The sequence below is a fragment of the Solea senegalensis genome, linkage group LG6, assembly GCF_019176455.1.
Source record: "Solea senegalensis isolate Sse05_10M linkage group LG6, IFAPA_SoseM_1, whole genome shotgun sequence".
Taxonomy (NCBI): Eukaryota; Metazoa; Chordata; class Actinopteri; order Pleuronectiformes; family Soleidae; genus Solea; species Solea senegalensis.
Genome location: NC_058026.1, coordinates 20,424,488 through 20,448,038, shown reverse-complemented (window position 1 = coordinate 20,448,038; position 23,551 = coordinate 20,424,488). Strand labels below are relative to the sequence as shown.

At 40.7% G+C, this 23,551-nt stretch overlaps 1 protein-coding gene across 3 annotated transcripts in view; it reads right to left on the bottom strand.

Annotated features, from left to right (window-relative positions):
- Positions 1-23,551, bottom strand: part of ttyh3b (tweety family member 3b) — a 29,357-nt gene that overhangs the window by 4,945 nt on the left and 861 nt on the right. For all 3 annotated transcript variants that reach the window (XM_044028125.1, XM_044028127.1, XM_044028128.1), the window contains exons 2-14: positions 22,269-22,458; positions 11,927-12,123; positions 7,871-7,982; positions 7,550-7,770; positions 7,139-7,234; positions 5,812-5,884; positions 5,600-5,675; positions 4,327-4,382; positions 4,101-4,193; positions 3,861-3,953; positions 3,643-3,779; positions 1,785-1,958; positions 130-205 (exon numbers count right to left, since the gene is read on the bottom strand). In XM_044028125.1, coding sequence (XP_043884060.1) covers positions 130-205; positions 1,785-1,958; positions 3,643-3,779; positions 3,861-3,953; positions 4,101-4,193; positions 4,327-4,382; positions 5,600-5,675; positions 5,812-5,884; positions 7,139-7,234; positions 7,550-7,770; positions 7,871-7,982; positions 11,927-12,123; positions 22,269-22,394 — 1,530 coding nt within the window. In that variant the 5' untranslated portion in view covers positions 22,395-22,458. The remainder of the gene's footprint in view (positions 1-129; positions 206-1,784; positions 1,959-3,642; positions 3,780-3,860; positions 3,954-4,100; positions 4,194-4,326; positions 4,383-5,599; positions 5,676-5,811; positions 5,885-7,138; positions 7,235-7,549; positions 7,771-7,870; positions 7,983-11,926; positions 12,124-22,268; positions 22,459-23,551) is intronic.

Below are 23,551 nucleotides of genomic sequence, written 5' to 3'. Positions count from 1 at the left end.
ATCATCACTTTCTTGAGTGCATTTTGAAAGTTTTAAATGCCATCTCTGTGGTTGCAGTGGTTTCCCAGCAGCACTGTGGGTATTGGAAGATAGTGAAGGGAGAATGTGTTCTAGAAAGTGTGCACTTACAGAGGGTGGAGGGGACTCCCTGCCAATCAGGGGGGTGTTCTCACACCGAGGGTTCTGAAAGTTTGCGTTCTGGCTCCTGCATTATAGAATAAGAGGTTACTGCATGTAGTCACCCACTGCCGCTGGTGCTCAGTCTTTGAACTCTTCATCTTGATCTGATCTTGAATACAACTTATTGATTTTCTGACAAATGGGTAGTAATTACAAGTCAGGGACTTAAGCTTGAAAGCATACACCAAGGGGTTAAACACCTCTGCCACAGGCCAAAGTAGTTAACACTCTTTCTTGACTATGCACAAAAAGAACAACATTTGCTGGGACGCACTCGCAGTGAAACCCTACTTTTCTCAGTGTGGGGACCTACAAGCATAACATAAATGGAAAATAATTCATTCATCTTCAAATGTCCTAAGTAGAAGTAAAAGACCTACTTCTATCTGAAAAGACCAAAAATGTGGTTCATCAATTGGATGAAAGACAACATTATTGAGGTTTCGAATGACAAAGGTGTTCTTATCGTACTAGCTTAATACAGACAAACACAAGCAAACACACGATCACACTATAGTTCATTATTTAAAGCTCTGATTTTGTTTTGATAAGTAGGTTCAGCAAGTCACCTATACTTTCAATATACTTATGTCTGGGGTTATTGCTAACGTTTTTTTTAAAAAGAGGAATGATGTATAGTTATTGCACTAATTTCCCAATTATTGTTCATAAATGTCACATTAGACTAGGAGTAAACTAATGGTCAACTATGGCTAACTGATAGCAACAAAAAAAAATTATTTGGAATATAATCATCAGTAATTTTAAACATGCTGGGTTTCTTGATGGTAGAAAACAGGAAAGAAAAAAATCCTCATTACTTTCATTACCTCTAGAACAGTGTTCTACTGCCCTGCATGCTTTAGATGTTTCCTTGTTCCAACACACCTGATTCAAATAGTCAGCTAATCAGAAAGCTCTGCAGGTGCTGATAACGACCCATTTATTTGAATCAGGTGTGTTAGAGCAAGGAAACTTCTAAAGCATGCAGGGTAGTGGGTTCCTAAGACCAGGATTGAGAAACCCCACTCCAGAATACAGCTATCTAAATGAAAGTAATTATTTACTTAGTTTTGTAGCTAACACTCTAATGTGCTTAATTATTGCACGGCCAAAACAGAAGCAAGCAGTGACACATTAAAGGTATTTATGCTTATTTCTCTTCTGTATTTTTGCTTATTCAAAGCAAGCAGTCACGGTCCCGTGGCAAACTGTAACACGTAGCAAGCAGGGTGAAATGAATAACTTCTGCTCCAGCGAGTGCAAATCTGAATTAAGTTTTTTAACTCTAGTTTTTTATTTGCTAACTTTGTGGACTGAAACTGATCGGCTGGTGGAAATAGCAAGTATTTCATTTTCTATTAGCGTCAAAGGGAAATCTAATGTGTTGTAGCTCACTGAGAAACACATTGCTGACATTGAGGTACAAAGGTCATGCAAACCATACATAGCAATAAACTGGCTATTCTCACTTATCATATTACAGGCAGTGGGCGCTGCTTTGCTGCTTGTCTGGGTCACAGTGGGGCCAAGCATTAGCTACCGCAGTGGCAGGCAGTGTATTGGTCCTGCTAGCCTCTAGCTAGCAGTGGGTGCTAACTCACATGTACTCAGTGACGGGGGCATTGCTGACAGTGTGGGCTGTAGCGGGCAGGCTAGCTTCGCTACCGTAGCTGGAGCCACAACTGTAGAGACTGGGCATGTGAACGCGGTACAGGTTATCGTGCACACCGCCGCGTGAGGCGCCCGACTCGTCCTCTCCATCTTCCTCATCCGTCCTTCATTTGGTCAGGGAAAAGGCAGGGCACAAGAGGGCATGATGAGTAGATGGGGGAAAGGTAGAGGGGGAGGGAGATCCGAGAGAGACAACAGAGTGTAAACAAGTGGTTGTAGAGGAGGTTAGGAGAGGGGAAGGTGCTCTTGTACTATGAAAAGTCTCCTGATGCAAAATACTGGTTAAGACCATGCCTTCAGCCCCAAAGCAACTGAACAAGATGACAAGGAACATGGGCAGAAATTCATCTACAAAACAGGTCCACAACAATAATTACATTAGGGTCTCTAATATTACAACACAGCTCATAGGAGACCACTGTTACTGGTGGTTTGTGTGATACATAATATTAAACCATAAAAAGACAGCGGACTTTGATATTCTCTACAAATGCAGAAACATGCATTGTCCATTTCTTTCATGCAGTCATCCTCTACTGATTTAAAGGACTCACTCCTGACATTTACTCTCCATTTCAATTTGTCCAAACAATTTAATTATTTAAGAATCCATTTTATTTAATATATATTCATGCAATATTCGTGTGGCCCATGGAAATTAAAGAAAATTAAAAAAAGGAGAATAATGTGGCTGGTTGGGGCAAACCATTTTCAGATTTAAAATGGTCAAAAACCGTAAAAGAAAACAAAAGAAAAAAAAAAGCAACATAACACAATGAGGCATTAAATTAGAATGTGCTGATTTGGAAGTTTGATCTCTGGCTGAGAAATGTACTGGCTTCGACAGTGTTTGATTACTCACAGACTACGTGTGTGTGCAGGTTTATGAAAACTGTTCATGTACCAACAAAGTCACAACCCGCTGGAATTGTTTCAAAGATGGAGGGAGCTGTTTGAAGAATAATGCAGTAGTAGACAACAGAGGCAAAAGGGTCTAGATGTTACAACCCTCAATGTCCTCTAGATGGAGCTCATCCGACCAAAATTGAGTTTAACAGCCCTTAACAAAAACACAGCAGCAGCACAGTCAGCTACAGCAACCAATGAGGTGGGCAGTTATTCTATCTTAATGCAGAGACACTATAGATTATTGTGCGACACCTGCTGGGACATTAGATAGGTATCAAACACTATAACACCACCATAATGGCACAGCTGTGTGACATAAATCATAATTTAACTAATTCAATTAAGTGAAAACCATCACGTATACTGATGTTTGATGTTCAGACTAGAGCTTTTATACCACATAATTACTTTGGTTATGTGAAAGGTCTGTTGAACCATAGGGTCGGTCACTTTCCTCAGTGTCCATCGTCATTTGCTAAAGCCCAAAACATTTCCAAATCAGGACTGGGAGAGAGAAGAAGGGGAAGGAACAAAAGGGGGGACCTTGTGATACACAATCGAACGAAACACTGGTGCTCTGAGTCCAAGGTGGAGAAAAGAAAACGTGACGGATGTATAAACAATAAAACAAACAAGATAACAGCAAACAATAAAATAAAGCAACAGAAAACTCGATGGATGCAAAGACAGGCAGGAAGACGCACAGAAGGACACGACAGCCCAGGAGGCAAATACATCAAAAGTACATGCATGAGCAGCAGAGACTCATTTATCAGCTGAATTGAGTAAGACAATGAAGACGTTAGAACTGGTATCATGTCAGGTGTTAGTGTGTGTGTGTTCATTCAGTGTGCATGTGCGTGCGTGTTTGTGTTTCACCTCTTGCCAGGCCAAGTGTGTGGCACACTGCACACAATGGAGGAGAACATCAGAGCAGTGACGAAGGAGAAGAGAATCAGGTAGATGAGACCCTCAACTCCGTCATAACACAGGCCTGTTAATGCCTGAACATAGTCCTGCAGGAGAGGAGAGAGGAGAGCTGTTAAGAAAGATCTGCAAGGACCTCTCTTGTCTCCTAACACAACAAAGTGACTCACCATGTGTAGGCTGCGACAGTCGACCAGAGCAGTCAGCTGGTGAAGTCCAACCTCGGTGGAATTCAGCACTGACTGGATTTGCTCGAGACTCTCCTGAACATAAAAAAAGCTATGGTTACACATAAGGTTCTCAAATATGAATATCCACCTCCATGTACATCCACGTGCACCAGATAGACACGTGTGTCAGACACTTTTGTAAATGCACTCTCATCACATTCCCACTCAAGTGCCCAGTACCTTGGTGTTGGCATAATCACGCGTTGCTGATCTCAGTAGCTCTGCCACATCATCCTGCATTTCCACCAAAGCTTTGTGACTCCCTGACAGCCTCTGCAACACACAAGACACAAACAAAAACCAACACGTGAATCTTTTCCTGGTGTCTCATCAAAGGCTGAGGCCAGTAAATGGCCATTTTAGTCAAAAACAACAATAAGGTTGAGGAGGTGGATGGTGACGTTACCTGCTGAAAGGGATTGATTTGTCCAGGGCTGCATCTCAGATAATACTGCAGGATATCTGTGAATAAACCAATATATATCAACAGGATATCAATGCAGGCATGTAAATATACAGTTAAAGGAAAGCCAGGCTGTGGGTTTCTTTAGACGTGTAATTGCAGTCCGGCTCGGGCACAGCTGTGTGTTTTTATGTGTGTTATGGAGGCAACATCTGTGCTCTACAACAGAGAAAAACTGACAGACAATAAAGCTCATTATGTGAGTGCAGAGAGGGAAGGGGAGTGAGGGAGGGAGCAATTGAGAAGTAAAGAGGGATATAAGAGGATAAAGAGGGAGAACAAATCAGATAATGAGACAAAGTGAAAAGGCAAAAATGTACTCATAACATTTTTTGTGGGTTTTTTTCAGTTACTGGTGCACTGCAGTCAGCACAGACAGAGAGAGCTTTTAGATTCTAGAGTGTCAGTCAAACACAATCCCCTTGGATACACTCACTAACACACACACGCACACACACAAACACACATACTTGTTTCTTAAAATAGAAGCAAACATGTCAGGGTGAGACTGAGGAAGCTGACAGTGTGAAAACCAGAATCTATTCTGTGTTTACATCTGCTTATTAATCAGCAGTTGCATATTAGAAATCCATTGACCAGGCTTGTTCTGTTGCTCCTGCATCATTTAACAATTTAGGTATTCAGAATGCTATTCATGATTTATCAAATACTTTTGTTTTGCAGTGGAGACACTAACCATTAGCAGGGATCAATATAAATCTGTAAATAATACACATCGCATGATTTCATATGTAATAATGGATCGTTCACAGTGATAACCTGTGTCGTCATATTAGCTACTAAACTCATCACAAAACAATTAGTAAACAAAATAAATGACTAATCATAATTTAAGTGAGGGCATAATCAGTAAAATCAACTGAATAACCTTAATCAAAAACCTGGATTATATTCTCACTCAAATCTAAAGAAACAGACTAAGTCTAATATTTTGGTTTTTGGTCTCCTGACGTGTGCCTAACATCTGGTAAATGTTAAGACTCGTTGGTAATCGCTGTCACACAATAATGGTTCTATTGGATCTTTATGGAGCGTTTGCATTTTGACCTGTCAGAGATAAGAAAGTAAAAATTGCATTTTAAATACACATACATGTTTGACCCCTGAAAAATATTTAAAGGTTCCAAATAATTTAAATGGGTTTGAACTTCTGCTTTACAGAAAAACCTTCAACATGGCAACTTTGTCTGCGCACCTTGGTCGATGACAACATTTTCCTTGGTTACCCGGGTGATGTAGGTATCCGGGGAGACGCAGAAGTCGCTGGCTGACTGCGGACAGGGTAAGCACACATGACATGTTAGGCTACAGTAACATCGTCTTTGAGCACACTTGCTCAAGCAGTGGGTAGGGATTACATCATTGCAGAGACTCAGAGCTCAGCAATGTTGCCATGGTTACACTTACTGCAGCCACAGCCAGTTCCAGGCCGAGAGACCCCCAGCTGATGATCAGAGTCAGAACCCCCAACAGACACACTCTGAAAGACAAAACAAAAACATAATTCTGAATTTGAAGTTTGGTTCACCAACATAGTATAGATTGATTCTAATGGACAGAGAGTCCATTCAGACCTGTGATTCAAAACCTTCCTAAGGGATCCTATCCATTATTGTAATAGTAATAATAATAATAATACATCATATTTTTATAGCGCTTTTTTGTACAGCTCTAAGCATGACAGTTCATACCGGGTGTTAAAATGCAACCTGAATGTGTCTCCTGTGACCACACAAGATCAGATCACACTTCCCCACTTTTTACTGTATGTAAAAAGACATGGCTCTCATTTATGTTTAGTAAAGCCAAATGACGAATGGGGATCTTCACTGGTCTCACAATTTGATCCGGTTATGATTATCTTGTCAGTTAGATTCGATTCTGCAGCCGATATCTTTTTAAATTAACACACATGGCCACTTCTTTATCAATAAGTATAAGCCCTCATACCTATCTACAAATGCAAGGATCATCTGTCTGTCTGTCTGTGAAGTGCCAACTTTGACGATGATGCCAGTGATATCCTTATACCTTATCCTTATATATCTCTATACATTGACAGGCTTCAAACACTGAAATAATCATATATAATATGAATTTAATAATTTCTTTACGAATGTAACAAAAAATATCCCATCTCCAAAAAGAAAACTAACGCTTCTGCAGTTGAGCTGCAGCTTGTAGCAACTGGAAAATCAACAAGCAATGTCACTGTCACTACATCAATGCGGATTTGTCCTGCATTTCTGCATCACAGTGCATCTCTTAGAAACGATTATTTTCAACAATCCTACCAAATAATGTTGTTTCAACCAGTCTGTGTTTGATTCACACAGTTGAGAGGAGCTGAGAGAATCAATGAGCTGCTGGCAAATGGAGTAAGCTTTTCATCAAGAATGGAAATCATGTGCTGTTACACAGTAAATATGGGCACTGTGGAATGTAAAATTACTTTCCACTCATTGTGAAACACCAGTGGGTCAGAGGACAACAGCCGAGTGGGAGGGAGGCCTTTAATGCATCCACGGGACACATTCACGTTTACACATGAAATGGAATGTGGCCAAATGCATCCCAGACTACCCGTGATTGCAGTTTGAGTGATAAGAGGGTATTTAGGTACCGTCACCTGTGTGCTTATCTGTCCACTTGTGAGTGGATCACATGGTCTGAGAAGAGGTTGACTCCAGTACAATATGATGATGAGGATGATGATGATGTGAAATACACCTACCCAATGAGAGTTCCTCTGGAGTTGCGTATCAGGCCAAAAAGCACCAGAAGACAGATGAGTGCATCAAAGAGCAGCAGGCTCAGGTAACCCAACCACCTGTAAATACACAGACATCCACACAGGGTCTCATACAAACAGAGGATATGCTGGCAAATGCATCAAAGGGTGATCGTCTTGAGTGACTGAGCTAATGAATCCCTTAAAATGGAGGACATTTACACACACCAGGGTCACAATCACAATATTACTAGTTAATTGCTGGTGAAGGTTTTGGACTTGCCATTTAATTTACGAGGATTCAATGGTTGACATTTTTTAAACCAGCAATTATAATCAACTGAGAGAAGGTACAGTTTTTGTCTGATTTTTGAGTTTGATATGGCAAAAGCTACTGAACTTATTAGCACTAACCTGTAAAAGTCAAAAGCCTCTGTCTTGCGGGCCAGATCTTCCAGAGAAACGTCAGTACTGGACCAGAAAGGAACATCCACCATCAGCCTCACGAGTTCATCCAGCTGTCCCTGCAGCTTTTGGACGATGGACACGTAATCTGCCTGCTCCTGGAAGGTAGTCTCCAACTGGACCAGGTTCTTCTCCACAGTCTGGTTTAGGGCTGAGGCACTGTCAGACACCTGGACGCAGATAAAAATCCAATTAAAAAAATGCTATCAGTCACATTTTTACTATTTTCAGTTGGTGATTTTGAGAATTGCTGAATTGAAACAAACATACCAATTTCTCCACTCCAGATACAGTGTGGTTTGCATGACGGAGGGAGTATGCCAAGCGACTGGCTCCATCACTCGACTCTCCATTCCCGTAGAATCCAACAGCAATGCCAGCGCTGGGAGGCGGCAAGAGTTAACAGAAAGTTAACCATTGGGTGGCTTTAAAATTATCAATATGGTCAAATAATGTATTGTCTACTCTCACACTCAAATGCACATTAAATCAAGTAAGTGATTACATGCAGTTCTTCTATTTACCAGCAACAGGCAGCACTGAGCTGGTGGTTCTTTGTTATGGTGTCATCTTAGGGCCTCAGGCAAGCACAACACACTCTCACACACACATGCACACACAATAATTGGGTCACCAGACCGAACATAACATGGGCCATTGTGATACATGCCGCAATGTCTTGAGGTCCGTGGCCCTAACGCTCTGTCTTCTGAACCCTACTGTTTCTTATTGCTTCTTAACCAGGTTCCCGCTGAACATGATCCCTCTCCCTCTCCACACACACACACACACACACACACACCATCGCATCTAACACTGCACACATATTTTTTCTCTCTTCTTTTTGCTCCATCTGACCCTTCATCCCTTCCTCACTATGCTTTTATTTTCTCGCTCACACTGTAAATTTCTAGTTGGCCCCTCCCTCCCTCCCTCCCTCCCTTCCCTTTGTGTACTGTAAGTGTGCTCATGTTTGACTGTACTCTTTTGCAATAATGCCGTCTGTCTGCAGACTAACAGTAGACAGATTTGTAGCTGGAAATTTATGTCCCTTGTTAAGGCAATTCATTCTAGGCCATTAGACCTTGAGTAGCCCCGTGTTACACACAATGATGTGTGTGTCTGTGTGTGTAAACACACACTGTGTAGGTGAGTGTTTTTGCGTTTTATGATGGACAATAAGCGTTAATGTAACAATAAACAACAGAGGGAAACAGGCTTGGCAAAAGACGCAGAATAACGACCAACACAGCCATGAAGACACTTAAATGGATTTTGCACACTGATGTAAATACCATCTTTTTCATCTGTCCATTTCCCCGCCCATCTCTGCCTCCCAACATTCTCCACCATCTTCATTGTCACCTTAACAATAAATCATCTCCCTCCACTCCTGCTAAAATATTCTTTTCTACTCCTTCTTCTCACACTCTTTCCCTGCTCCTATTCTTCCCCCAACCTTTGTCCTCCTCTCCGTCTCCATGCATTTTGTCACGCTGGTTTAATACCTGCAGCTTCTGTCATGGGATTTCTTGACTTTATTAAACAGCAGCTTCAAATATGAGACATAAACAAGGGGGTTACAGCAGGGCCAAGGTTCAGAAGTCAAATAGTTGACTTCTCATTTTGAATTTGAGAAACAGTTGCTGTGTGATGTTAACTCAGAGAGACAGTGCAGCGCTCAAGTCTCTGTTTTTAGTCTCCATTTTCAACTGGAATGGACTGACATCATGAGTCTTTGCTGCGCTTTAATGGCCAGACTAAAATGCACTCGTCTGGTGCACAGTCGATGAGACAGAAAAATGTAATGTGTAAAACAAAAACCAGGAAGGAAACATGCAATTAACTGATCCTTTCAGCAGCTCACAATAACATAACAATAGACAACCTTATACAAGATGCAGCTTCTTTCTTAACACACTGCACCTGCACACAAACAGTGGAAGTCCATGTGTGGCTGTTGTTGGGCCAAAAATAAAATATGATGTCATATTAAATTGTGGACAAAGAATCGCATGCACACGCACGCACGTACACACACGTACACACACACACACTCAGATCCAAATCAAATATTCAAAAAGAAATATTATAGCTAACCATAAAATATTCAAGCCAACAAAAACACTCTTCAGCACTGAGTCACGCGAACACATTCACAGACAGAGAGAGAGAGAGAGAGAGACAGAGCGAGATAGCTCCCTCTGACTGTATAATTCATTTCTTGTCTCTGCATCAAATCTGCTTCTGTCTCCATGGCAACCTTTCTAGGACAGGCAGAAGGCTGAACATAGAGAAATAATATAGGTAAAAAAAACGAGAGGTTAAGAAAAGGGGGGAACGTCAGGATAGGACGTGAACACCGATGACGGAGTAAGTGAAAGAGCTGTTTTCGGTATGTATAATTTTTGTGAGTCCACATAGCTATGTGCCTCTGGTCAAAATACACACTGCTCTGCCACTGAGTCACTATAGGGTCATAGACTGTATCCTCATGTACACAGTCTTCAGAGTCAGATAAACACAAACAGGAGTTTAACCACCTGGCAACTCCATGTTACACCACATGGACTGAATGGACCTGAGCAGTGATAATGCAACGGCTGATGTTGAGAGTGAAACCCCTTATCTCTCTCTTTAAATGTCAGCTTTGTAAGAAGAAAAGTGGCCCTATTATATACATCCATCCATTATATAAACCACTTATCCTTTAATGGTTTAAGGGGAGCTGGAGATGGATAATCCCAGCTAACATTGGAGAAGTGGACAGGTCATCAGCCTGTCAGAGAGACAAAATACAGAGACAAACATCCATTCACACTCTAGTCAACCAAACCTCAATCTGCATGAATTTGGACTGTGACAGGAAGCCCATGCAAACACAGAGAAAAACATGCTATCTTCAAAGAAAGGGCCCACTCGAACCAGGATTGGAACCTTCTTGCTGTGGGGTGAGCTAAGCAACAGTGCTGACCACCATGCTGCCTCTATAGTTTCTGTTTGATGGAAATACAGTACGTTTTTTTAAAGGTTTGTGTTTTTTTCAAAGGCTTCCTCAAATCACAATCCCACCCATTTCTAGTAATTTTCCCTTACATCGTACATCAGAGACCAAAATTCTAGGTAAAATTACTACATGCAGTAGCAATTCAACCAAATAATCTGAGCGTGTTGAGAAATTCAATTTAGTGCAATACTAACATGTTAACATGTTTAGTCAAACTAACACAATTATTAAATCTTTCTAACACCATGTATCGGTGCACACTTTCACAAATTGGATCTCCATAACAATCAATCTTTTTTATCATTGAAGATCAGTGATGATAGAGAGGAGGTGACAAGAGACAGTGGTCCCCATCTTGACATAAAGTTGGGGCATATGAAGTTTTATGTTCAATCTCTGACCTCCCTGCTGCTTCACTCTCTATTTTATGGGCTTGCTGGTGGAGTGGAAGAACATAACAGTAAAAGAAATGCTTTATAGTCTATGTAGTGGCAAAAGCAGAAGGAGACACTGACATCAAAGCCTTTTTCTCATTATATTTGTTTTTAACACGCCAACTTTTCAACCTCAGCAAACTGTAAAAGTTATTTTTTCAAACTGACTTTTTATTCAATTTCTGGCATTTCCTCACAAAGAAAACGTAACTTTTAATACAAGGACATTAACAGTACCATAAGTGCACAGCACAATGTGTTATTTTGGGAAGCTGTGTGACTCAGTTTTATGTCATGTCCAGTTTTTGTGACTTTAACAGATGTGCAGCAACAGAGAAAAGTCTGGCCCTATTCAAGTGGACTGCTCCAAGTCACTTAATAAATACCAGGTATTTCTTAACTGACTTTAGAGCCTGGAAAATGGGACTTTTGAGAGCACTTTTGTCCTTAAGGTGATTTTTATTAACTAGTCTGATAATCGATTGATCGGTTTTAGTGCTTTTTTCCATCCATCCAGCTCTTTGATTTTTCATCTTTTTATTCATATTCTTAATATTTTTCTGACTTCTTTGCTCCATATAACAATTAAATCAATTAAGTCATTTAGTTTTTTTTAGATAAAAAAGACATTTGAAAACATCATCATTTTCAGGTTTGAAAAACACATTTTTCAACATATTGTGACATTTTATGTCACAATATTTATGACCAATCGATTCATCGGGAAAATAAGATTCCTGAATGGGTCTGATCACTCTCAACACATCACGCCCTGATTTTTCTCACCTTTTATCACATGATCTCTTTCCTGAATAAAACTAAATGTTTCACCTTCAAATGCACATCATTTATAAGGAGTGTTACCCTATGGGAACAATCTCTCACCTGCAGACGAGTGTGGCAATGATGACGCACCAGGCCGTGCAGCAGCAATCAGGACTAGGCTGATGAGAGTGCGTATGAGAGTGCGAGGATTCATCTCTTTTGCGTCGTCGGCAGCAAAGCCAAAACGAGTAGAAGAGGAGAAAGAGGAGGTCCAGGCCCAAACACAACAATGCCAAAGACCCAAGCAGCAACACAGACTAAAGACAAGAGGAAACAAGACACAAATTGTTAGAGGTGACAAGAAATTCACAATTACATAAAACATCTTACAATTTTTATTCTGTCATATTTGGGGTTTGATTCATTCAGTACAATTCTTGATCATTTCTGTATCACGGGGAGGCAGACAATTTCGGAAGTGAGTTAAACATACAGGAAGCAAATAAGCTGATATGAGCAGAAACCAAATACTAAGAGACACCACATGATTTAGACTTTCCTGTGTAGACAGACACACACAGATAAACAAAGTGTGTTCCTCTCTCCAGCTATTTGAGGACAGAAACTGGTGTCTGTGAAATGATGATATGATATGGATGAATATTTGATGGATACCATGAAAACCACATTTGCATACCATCACACATGCACACCTCCACAGAGTGAGCGGAAGCAATTCTGTTGGGAAGCTGTGTGTGTTGGAGACCCACCACACAGATCACAAACCCCCGAAACGCTTTGAAGTGCAAAAGAAGGAAGGGGTGGTGGGGGTAGACAGATAGAGTTGGGAGAGTACATTTGGAAAGAAAATGACTGAAGTGAAAATAAAAAGGGAGAAATGGATAAAGACATCGATGAGGGCTGTTATAGCAGTTTGCCAAGAACTGACGAAATCTTGTTTTATCACACACTGCAATGTTAGGGTTTTTTTTGTCTGGAAAAGTCATTTGTTGTGTGCACGGCCATGCAGACACCAAGGTACTTTTCTGTTCCAACAAAATCTCTGCTGGAATCTGCTGGAACACTTTAGATGTAAGAATCCATCACAGTTCTCCCGTGTTCAGAAACAGCAACAATGTATTCAGGGGAATCCTCAATGGATGATAACACAGTCTGACTCCACCTCACAGATCCACCAACACTTCCTGGCTTCCTAGATGTTCCAAACGGCTGACTTTTCTACTGACCTCATTCTTGCCTCACTACCAGCCAGCAATTTCCACACTCATACATACTGTATGAGCACATGGATGTGCCAAAGCTTCATCCAAAAAACATACGACACCTCCAACAACCATAGCTATCAAACATCTAATAATATATTTGTTGTGATGGATCACAGGCTATACAGTTGGGGCACTCCTTTTATGGTCTATAGCCACAATAGATGACAATGAGCTACATACCAATGTCAGCATGCCAACAATAGGTAGGTTGCGGTTCCATCAGCCTGTTTTCATCTGCATTTAAATTTTGGACATTTTATCACCTGAATGGTGAATGAATAAACTTGAACTGCCATCTGAGCCCCTGCCCTTTCTGCCTCGTATTAAAAATAGCGTTTTTGTGTGTTTTTTAATGAATAAATATATTCCTGTCTATAATGGCATTATAAAAAACGGTGTTGTGTGTTGAGCCACTTCTCTGTCCACTGCGGCTCCGCAGAGAGAAAGAGAGAGAGAGAGAGAGAGAGAGAGAGAGAGCCACACCACACACGTAGATGAGACGTGACAGTGGAGCGACTTGAACCTGTGAGTTGTAGATGCAATAACATAACTTTCTTGTGGGGGCTAACAAGTCGCCTTCCACTTGTTCAACGTGCGTAAATATGAGTCATATTTCAGTAAAGTGCCCATGTGCGCTGGTTGAGATAACTGCTTGTTAAGGAGAGTTAAGAATAATCTAATATGACAGCTGTCTGTGTCGGCTGTTTATCTTGCCACCAATCTTCAGCTTCTTCCAGATATTGAGTTTATTTTGACTTTGCTGTTGTAAACATTGCTGTTCCTACTTACAGTCACAGAAGAAGCAGGGACAATGATTTTCACGTTTAAGTTTTTTCCATTATTTATTTTTGTATTATATTATATGTAATAAACCACTGTTTTATTGCTTTGTAGAATTGCAGCTGAATTACATGTCTTCCAAACCTCAGTATTATGATAATGTGAATAAACTCATGTTGACAATAATTTGTTGACAAAAAAAGAAATGGCAATTACATAACACTCATAGCTACACAGGATACACAACTAAGTGTGTAACTCTTTTTTTATAAGTACCTTCTTTATTAATTTTCTGTTACTGGATATACGTATGTACTGATTAGCAAATCACTACATTCCTTCAAGTAGTGCGAGAAGCAAATGTTATCAATAATGAACTTAAGTACTAATGAAATGCCACCACATATAAACAGCAATTGGTGTTCTTTACATATTGAATCAAGATCTTGAAATAACTTCCAATATTAAATATTGGGAGTTATTTCTAGATCTTGCTTAACAGCAGTGGATGGAAAAACAGATAAATGTGTAATTAGAATTTTAGAAATTTGCCATTTCTTTTAATGGAAACACATCCTCATCTTCACTACTTATTATCAGTCAAGACAACATACAGCTGAGGTTGTTTAAAACCCTATAGTTATGCAAGATCACAAAGTGAGACACCCTAACCCATGAATAGATTAATTTTCCATCATAAATATGTTTTATTTTATTGTTGCATATTAAAACAACCACTTATATTTTGAAATGATCCAATCCAATCCAACTTTATTTGTAAAGCACTTTAAAACGAACACAGTGGACCAAAGTGCTGTACAGAATAATGGTAAACAGAATAAAGAAAAAGACAGAAAAGCTCACACAAGGCAATAGAGTACATTGCTTTTCCCAAAAAAGTTGGGCTTTTTTTTTTTACTTGACTGGCCCCCGACTGACCAGACGAGACCGTCAGTGGCCCACAGGTCATTTGAGTTTAAGACCCCTGCCCTAACCCAACATGGAGCTGTTAACATCAGAACTCGGCACTGGGAGTAATGTCACCCCCGAGTTCACTGCATTTCAGTTGAAGTCACTGGTGAGCCATTGTTAGTAATACCAGTCGATTACAACACTCAACATGATATTTTGTGCATATAAACAGTGTTGCAACATGTCTATTATAAAATTAAACAGTGCTATGTGTACGATAGATTTACTGTGAAACAAATACGACAGAAGTACTATAATGTTTGTGTAGTGGCAGTCATCTTAAAATCCTAACTTTGAGTTTCCAAGGTGAAAATTCTAATTCAGGAACCAAAAGTCTGGAGCAAGTGGTGCTCTCTAAAAATACTGCAATCTAGATTTAGGACTGTTAGTGTGAAGTGTGGTTACATCTGATAGGATAATTCCTATTCTTAACAATGACATGATTAACATTCATCAATCCATCCATCATCCATACCATTTGAACTTTGATGATCACAGGGACAGCTGGAGCTGATTCTGGCTGTCAATGGGCATTGGCAGCCTCTTGTAGACTCAGAGCCAAGCAACGATTCATTCTCACAGTGAAATAACAAGGGGAAAACTCACAGAAAGGCATTGATCAAACTGTGTTTTAAACAAAGAACCACAACACCACCGCGTGCTGCTCCCTGTGACATCACACAGACCATCCAAACCAACCAACTGACACCAGTGCCAATTGATCACTGCTAAAAAAGTTAACTTGTCTATAACACTAACCTCTTTTCAGCACAGCCAAGACAAAATCTTTTACTTTCATCAGATCTAGTATATTGTGTTCATCTGCCTCAGATTTTGCAAACTCACAGCTCTCCACATCTTATCTATGTCCAGTATTTGCATGATTTATAAGAAACTGGTGAGGACGTGGACAAAATCCATATCACACAAAGTTGAGGAACATTTTTTTAAGAATCTCTGCATCTAAGTGACTCTCTTTAATCAAACCCACACTTGAAATTTGACGGGTTCTTTCCACGCCCCACTTTTGTTGCAAGTCTGTTGAGTATGTTTTCCTGCTGATAAACAAACAAACCAACAGACCCAGGAGAAAACATAATCTCCTTGGAGGAGGTAACAATGCAGCATAATGACAAGGTCAGCATTTAATGTGAACTGTGTCAGATGTATAACTAGGCCAGCAAAGGCTAATGTATCAAATCTAGGGGGGGTTTCATACAATCCAATGAAGTCAGTGGGTCAGTAAATAAGACCATTACAGCAGATAAGACACAGCACATCGTGGGATATGACCTTATGTTTATCTGACAAGTGACAGAGCAGTACTCAGTACTAAAAGCATCCATACACCTCTGTTTTTGGAAGTATCTACTTCTGGGTCCAAGGCTAGGAGATATATATATATATGTATAATATAAGTGATTTATATTCCACTTAAAATAATCACTGGATGGCAGTGACAATATGAGTTTGTATATTTAACATGAATTGTGGCTCTACTATACTGTAACAGCTTTGACGTTTTAACTTGCACACTTATGAGATAATTCAGTGAATTTATGTGTATATTTATTACTGCTCATGATTACTTCCTTGTGGGAGAGCACTTGGTAAGCCCGAGATGAGCCAGAGGAAAGTACTTGATTGTTTTTTCCAGGTTAAAGAAGATGATTGAAGGAAGGGAGGAGGAGATCCTGGTGGGAGAGGAGAGCAAGATAAGCTCTGCAGATCCCTCCTCTCTGGTATTATCCTCTGTTATTATCTCCAAGGCTTTGCTAGTGACTGTGCTCCTCTAATGTATTGTTGAGCCCTTGACTTTTCACCATATACCATTAAACACATTAAGCTTAGCAGATTGAGAATAAAAGCTCACGCGACAGTAAATAATGCTGGGTGTTTTCATGGCATCATTTTAAATCATGCTACAGGAATGACAATGACACAGCTACTGTGATACACGTGGCATTAAAATGTGTTTTCAGTGATCAGAATGGAAACGGATAGCGCCTGACCACTTGTAAGTGCAGGAACTTACCCGAGGACAGATTGTTATCCAATCGGCAAAACCACTTCGGGAAACGATATTTGATCATCATTCAAATGCCAGCTGAAAAGGGGGCTATAGAGAAATGAGTGAAACACCAGGAAACAAAGTGTAATATTATATTATGGATTGAACTGAGGAGGTTAACAAATTAGTCAATTAAGATAGAGGTTTCCCTGGTAGTTGTTGGAGATTAACCCACATTGTTAGGATTGTTAAGTAGTTTTAAGTGATCTACAGTTGGGCGCTGTTCGGCTTGATTTCTGTGTGGGAGATCTCTTCCTGTGATGGGACTAGCAGCCGGCAGTCTGACCAATCATTGCATAGTACCTGCTTTTAAGCACGCTTGGAACCGGTAAAAATAGTACCTGGTACCAGGTACTAGGCTAGTGGAAACGCTACTTAAACCGTGCCGTGGTGAGGCGAGGCGAGTAGAGCTGGTGGAAATGCACCATAAGAGCGCTTCAACACACGGGGCGCCAGCAAATCATGCAGAGAGCAGCTAGCTGCTAAGCTTCAGAAATACTACCCAACACCGGACCTTAAAAGCCTTGTAGCCTCTGATGGTCAACAGTAGAATTTGCGCTATGTACAGTCGAAAATTGAGAGGAAGTTGATGATGGGCTGCAACAGAAATGCTTGATGTGAATACTTTTCTCCCAGACAGAGAAGCGACACGAGGAATTTCAAGGTTACTGAACACACTCTCTCTCCATCTTCTGCTTTCACTTTGTCATTGTTGCTCTCAAGCAAGCACACTTCCTCTTTCAATCCCTGTTGCCGATATGCTAAATTCAACCAAATGGTTACAAAAATAAAGCCAATGGGAGGGACCATTATGTATGTAAATGTATGAACACAAAATACAGCATCTTATTTCTGCATTTTCAAAAAATCTGGCGCCCACACCCCTACAATGTTTTCAACTTGGATTGCAGGAACCCAGTTTTAAACACTAAAGATCACTGTTGTACATATTTCGCATATAATTCGCTTATTCAGCCTCTCAAATGTGGGGATTTGCTAAAACAATCTAAATACAGTGTGTAACCTTGAGCAATAAAAGAAACTACATTTAATTACATTTCCAAAATTTTGGAAGAGTATCTGGAAGCAAATCTGTAGCAGGCCCTTAATGTTTTTAATCTTTTAAAATGTTGTTTTCATTATTGGAGTAAGTGTTACTTGTCCAAATCACAATTTAAAAAAGGGGCCACAGGTTTGAGACCTCTGATGTAAATGGTATGTAAGTGTAAATACTGATGGATATAGGATGTTACAATGTAAACCTTTTTAACTCAGTACTACTAAGTGGTAAAGAAACTGTAGAAATGTCCCACACTCTTAAATCACCCCCCCATGGTGGCTGTAAGATTAACTGACGGTCTGACAAGCCATCACAGCAGATTAAGGGTGGATCAATTAGCTACTAATAAGCATGGTGAGCTTGGCTGTGCATGTGTGTGTGTGTGTCTGTGTGTGAGAGTTGATGCTACTACAGATCAGCTTGCAGGCTGGAGGAGGGGCTAAAAACATTAAACACCCAAGCACAGTGATCTACTTTCAGTCTGTCCATTTAACTGTGTTTGTTTATCTCTCTCTCTCTCTCTCTCTGTGATTGAGCTGACAGGCTCAATCACTTCCACTTCAGTGAGTTGTCCTTGCCCTGTGCCTGTGTGCTCCTCTGTAGTCTGGCCTCTCGACTTCTCTCCCCAGGCTGTCACTGACCTCAAGTTCATTCTGCTTATATTCACCTCACCAGTGGTGCAACTTAAATACTAACTGCAAAACAGGCTTAATCAGGCTGAAAATAAAAGCAGATTTAAAGCTGCAGTTGGTAACTTTATGTGATTTCTGTTGTTGTTGATGTTATTATTCTGCCTCTGTTGCATGTCCCTTCATCTGAAAATGGGCTCTGTCAAGCAAAACTATCCGACCTGACTGAGGGAGGGTTTGTGTATACAGCAGCAGCACAGAGGCAAGCATTTATCCCATTAAACTGCTGAAATAGCAGGTTTTTTGAGCTGTTAAATTGACTTCTGAAACTCCCTCAAATTCAAGGACCAAATGTGCTGACACAGCTTAAGATGGGAGGACAACTTGTAAGAGCTGCTTCACCCACGGCATTTATTGATTTGCATCACGCTCTGCATCTGGACAAGTGATTGTCCTTGGGATCTTGGTCAAGCCAGATCTTGGAATTTGCATTTCCCAAGCATCACATCATTTGCTCTCTCTTGCTTACAGTTACTCACTCATTTTTATGCATGGAAACTCACGTCAACCGCAATTATGACTTGTTTGTTCTGCGTAGGCTTAGTCTACTTACATCAAGCAATGCAGTGCATGAAACAGTAGGTGGTGTCGTAACAACAAGGCCACATCAGTGGCAAGAGACATTTAGCTAAATATCAATTTAACTTGTTTAGACTGGCTATTTTTTGCACCTTTTGTCTTTGATACCGTCTGATTTCTTCTTTGTGCAAACTGTAGTATAAGATTCAAAAACATCAATATACTGGCTTACTTTTCCACAGCTGGGAGTGTGTGTGTGTCATTACAGGTCACATGATTCCTCTGTAATGTTCTGCAGCTGTTAAACTGTGGCTGCTAGCTGACACTGCGATTCTACCGTAGTACCAACAGATGAACACACACAAAAACACACACATGGTTCGACACACATGCTATTTAAATGCCTTTCAGCTCTAAAAAGCCACAGCATCCCAAATAAAGTCAAAGTCATCAGGGACCACAAGCGGTGGTGAGTGAATACATAACAGATTTGTTAGTTTTTTTTAAAAAAACTCCTGCATAAGATGGAAAACTAAGAGAGTGAGTGATCAGTGAGGGGCATGGTGTGAGAAGAAAGTTTTAAACAGCTTCAGAGTTCAAGGGCTGAATACAAATGAACCTGAGCCAAATCACAGCAGAAAACAGAAGAATCTCTCTCTATTGTGTGAGTGTGTTTGTGCATGCACATATGTCTGTGAGAGAGTGTGTGACGTTGTGGTATGGTGACAATCTCACTGCACTGAGTAAGGACCTTGTTTTCGTGTGTGAGTGTGTGTGCGCGCGCACTTCTCAGCTGGATGAGTGGATGCATAAAAGCCTTTGAGACAGATATACTGGGCCAATCTAAAGACGGGCTTCAGTGAAAGAGTGAAAGAAAGAAAGAGACCATTCTTTCACAAGCGACTACAGCCCTCCCCTTCCTACTCTCTCTCCCTTCTCACCCCCCCACCTCCCCACCATCCAACCAACCTCCTTCTTCTTCATCTTCTTCTCACCCTCCACCTCTACCTCCCCCCATCGTGCCTGAATTAATGATTTCCCCCTGAATAGAACCCATATATTCACAAACACAAACACACACACAACCCCTGAGGGATATCTGGGACCTCACCTCCACAAACAACACTAAGTGCTCAACATGCACTGACACAGAAAAAGACCACAGTGACGTATAGTGTGCACATGCAGCACATGCATAACTACTGTGCTTACAAATGACATGCAAAAAAAACAACAACTTGATCGTAGCGCAGAATGATCCGTGACATAGAGACAGAGCTGTCTGCTAAAATATGTCAGGATGTAATCAGTCTAAAAAGGGGTCCTTAAAATTCCACTGGTGACACACACTAACACACATACACACAAAGACCCTTAGTTAAATACTGAATAGCCTGCAGGAAGTGGTTATTTGGCAATTTAGAAGCACCTCCCATGGTTCATCGAACCCTTTCTCCCCCTTCTTGCCTCGAATCAGTCTCTTTTTATCTTCCTCACTTCTCCTCCTCTTTCTCTCTCCCTCCCAGTCTCTCTCTCACTAGTTCTCCTCTCCCCTCTTTGTTCATAGCCGTGGGTTCCTTCCCACGCTTGCATCTTGAACTTGCACGCCCTCCCTTCCCATGTCTGCAAACTATACTGTGGGCCGATTACAGCAGTGCATGCAATGTGGGACTCAACACACCTCAGCTTCATGAGGGTCACAGAGACTGTGTTTTCAGCTGCAGAGACCTGGAAGATACCTTGTTTCAGACTTCTAATGAAATGCAGCAAAAGTGGGTCAAAGCCCCTGAAGGATGGAGCTGCTCTTGAAGGCAGCGCGGCAGACTCCGGGTGTTTTATCAAAGAAAGACTGCAATTAGATTTACACATTTAACTTGTGCTGACTATTATTTTTTTAGAGCTTCTGGATAATTTTTTTCAATTCAGCATTTTATTTTTATGTGATAAATGTCAATCACAGGTTTCCAAAGCCCAACAACATCCACAATCCACAACAACATCCTGAGAGAAATTCAGGAAAGGCTTTCTTAGCTTTTTTTTTGGGCCATTGATTAACTGACTTTCCCAGAAGTTTCAAGTTATGTCTATTTACTATTTGTTATCATGCTTACAGTAGTCCAACTAAAATCTAGCTAGTCATAGTCAGACTAACATACCAGGATACTGTGATTCATAGTCTGATTACTCCACTGCATGTATACGCTGAGTCAGACTGGAGTTGGACTTGGTGTTCTGCGCATGCATCAAATTTCCACCACAGTCTTTGACCCAGAAGTAGAAGGAAACAATGTATGATCTGCAGTAATAACAAAATAACAAATAACACGATGGAGTTGGCGAGAGCGAATGCTGCGGAGAAGACCCACTTTTGAACACAGAACCACAGCCTGATCCATCTCACTGTCAATCTCGCCGTTCACTCTTTGTTTTTCTGTGACGTAAACGTCAACAATAAACAGATTGAATACGCACTAGCTTATAAAGAGATACAGCGAAAAAGACCACAGTGTCACATGCAGCACATGCACAACATGCAATTGTAATGCAGAATGATCAGTGACATAAAGACAGAGCCCAACACGGCCAATAAATCGAATTTCTCCTCTGCATGTATACTCGGACTCTGCAAGTTGTACAGTTGCCTGTCTTAGTCGATGAAAGTGTGCCTGTAAACGTACCGAGTGAGAATCACAGAGTCGTTAAGGGCTGATAGGCTTCGTCAGCATTGTGTGATTTGGCTTTTTCTAACCTATCATGATATTAATCTCAAAACAACCTAGATTTATATTGCAACCATTAAAGGTCCTGTCTAATCAATTAATAACAATGATAAAACTAGTGGGGGTCAGTGCCTCAGTCAAGGATATGTCTCTCTCTCTCTCACACACACACAGAATTGATTGATGCACAGAGGGAACCCACAACTCTTTGGTGGCAAAGCAGCATCAGTCACTACTTGGCTACTCTGCTGTGAAATTACAATGTGGGAAGGTGGCAGGAGGTAGGAGAATAAGGTGACGCTGCATGATGAAGGAGATGATGTATTCTAAATGGGAGGTAATGATTCTCTTTGTACTTGTCTTACCTTCTGGTACTCAGAATCCTCTGGTCTGAAGTCACTGCTCACCAGCTGGAATTCGAGGTTGAAATGAGGCAACCGGTGAAGCAGATTCACCCACCAAGGTGGGGAGTAGTTCACTACAGCTGCCATCCTGACGCAGCTACCTGACGCCGGCTGTCACTTCGCTCTGAAAGCCCAATTCCTCACGCAGACACTGCAATGAAATACACCAACGCTGTAAGTTTGACAGGTCTTTCCTGCACAAATCTCACCTCCTGTCATGACTGATTTACCACATAAAATAATGAAGATGAGGTTACAATATGTGCAAGCCTACACTGCTGACCACTAAAACCTCAAAAGTCCTGCATCCATAAAGTGCAGAGACTACTGATGACTGACATACAGTAATACAAGGACTACATGATGAGTTATAAGACAGTAGTGACCAAATAGGGTGGAACAAGTGTATAAATTCTGATTCATTGTAAATATGCTAATAAAACATCACTAATTAATAACCAATAAATATCACATAGCAGAAGCTTTTTATGAGCAGCATGTCCTTACTGATCGGTGACATATCTATTATGTTGGTGTAGGTGTGTGTAACTATTTTTTTAGTCTCTTTAGGACCTTGTCAGGACCACTAGTCCTCATAGGGACCAAAACCTGGTCCTGATGTGGCAGAACCGTAAAAGTTAAACTACAGCAAAAGGTAAGGTGTGACATGTGGTTACGTTAAAGTTAGAGGTAGGCAGTTATTAGTCAGAAATAATGCTTTGGTTAGGCAGACCAAATTAATGGAAATCAATGCAGTGTCCTAACAAGGATAGCTGTGCAAACCTGTGTGTGTGCGCGCACGCGCGTGCTTGCACTTAACAGGGCTAGAACACTGCAATATGACATATTACTTAATCTTCTACATTTAAAAGAATAAAATAAAATAAAAATTTTAGATTCCCTTTGCAGTCTGTGGTGCATTGTTATGTATTGCAAGTGTATCATGATAACTATAATACTATCATAAACCGCTTATATGTTTTACCTATTCTACAGTAAACACTAAATGCAGCATAGATGAAATCTTTGCCTTATATTTTTTTTAAATATCCCGTTCGAGGTATATGGAAGAAGGATGATGTCATCTTTTATATCGCAGTCCATGGATACTGTAAGCAAGACTACATGCTGTGCATGAATTATGACATGACAATAGCACGACAGACAAAACAACCCTGCAACCAATTTACGCCAATGCTGCAAAACACACGATTCGTGATGTAAAAACGTGTAGTGGGCGGTTA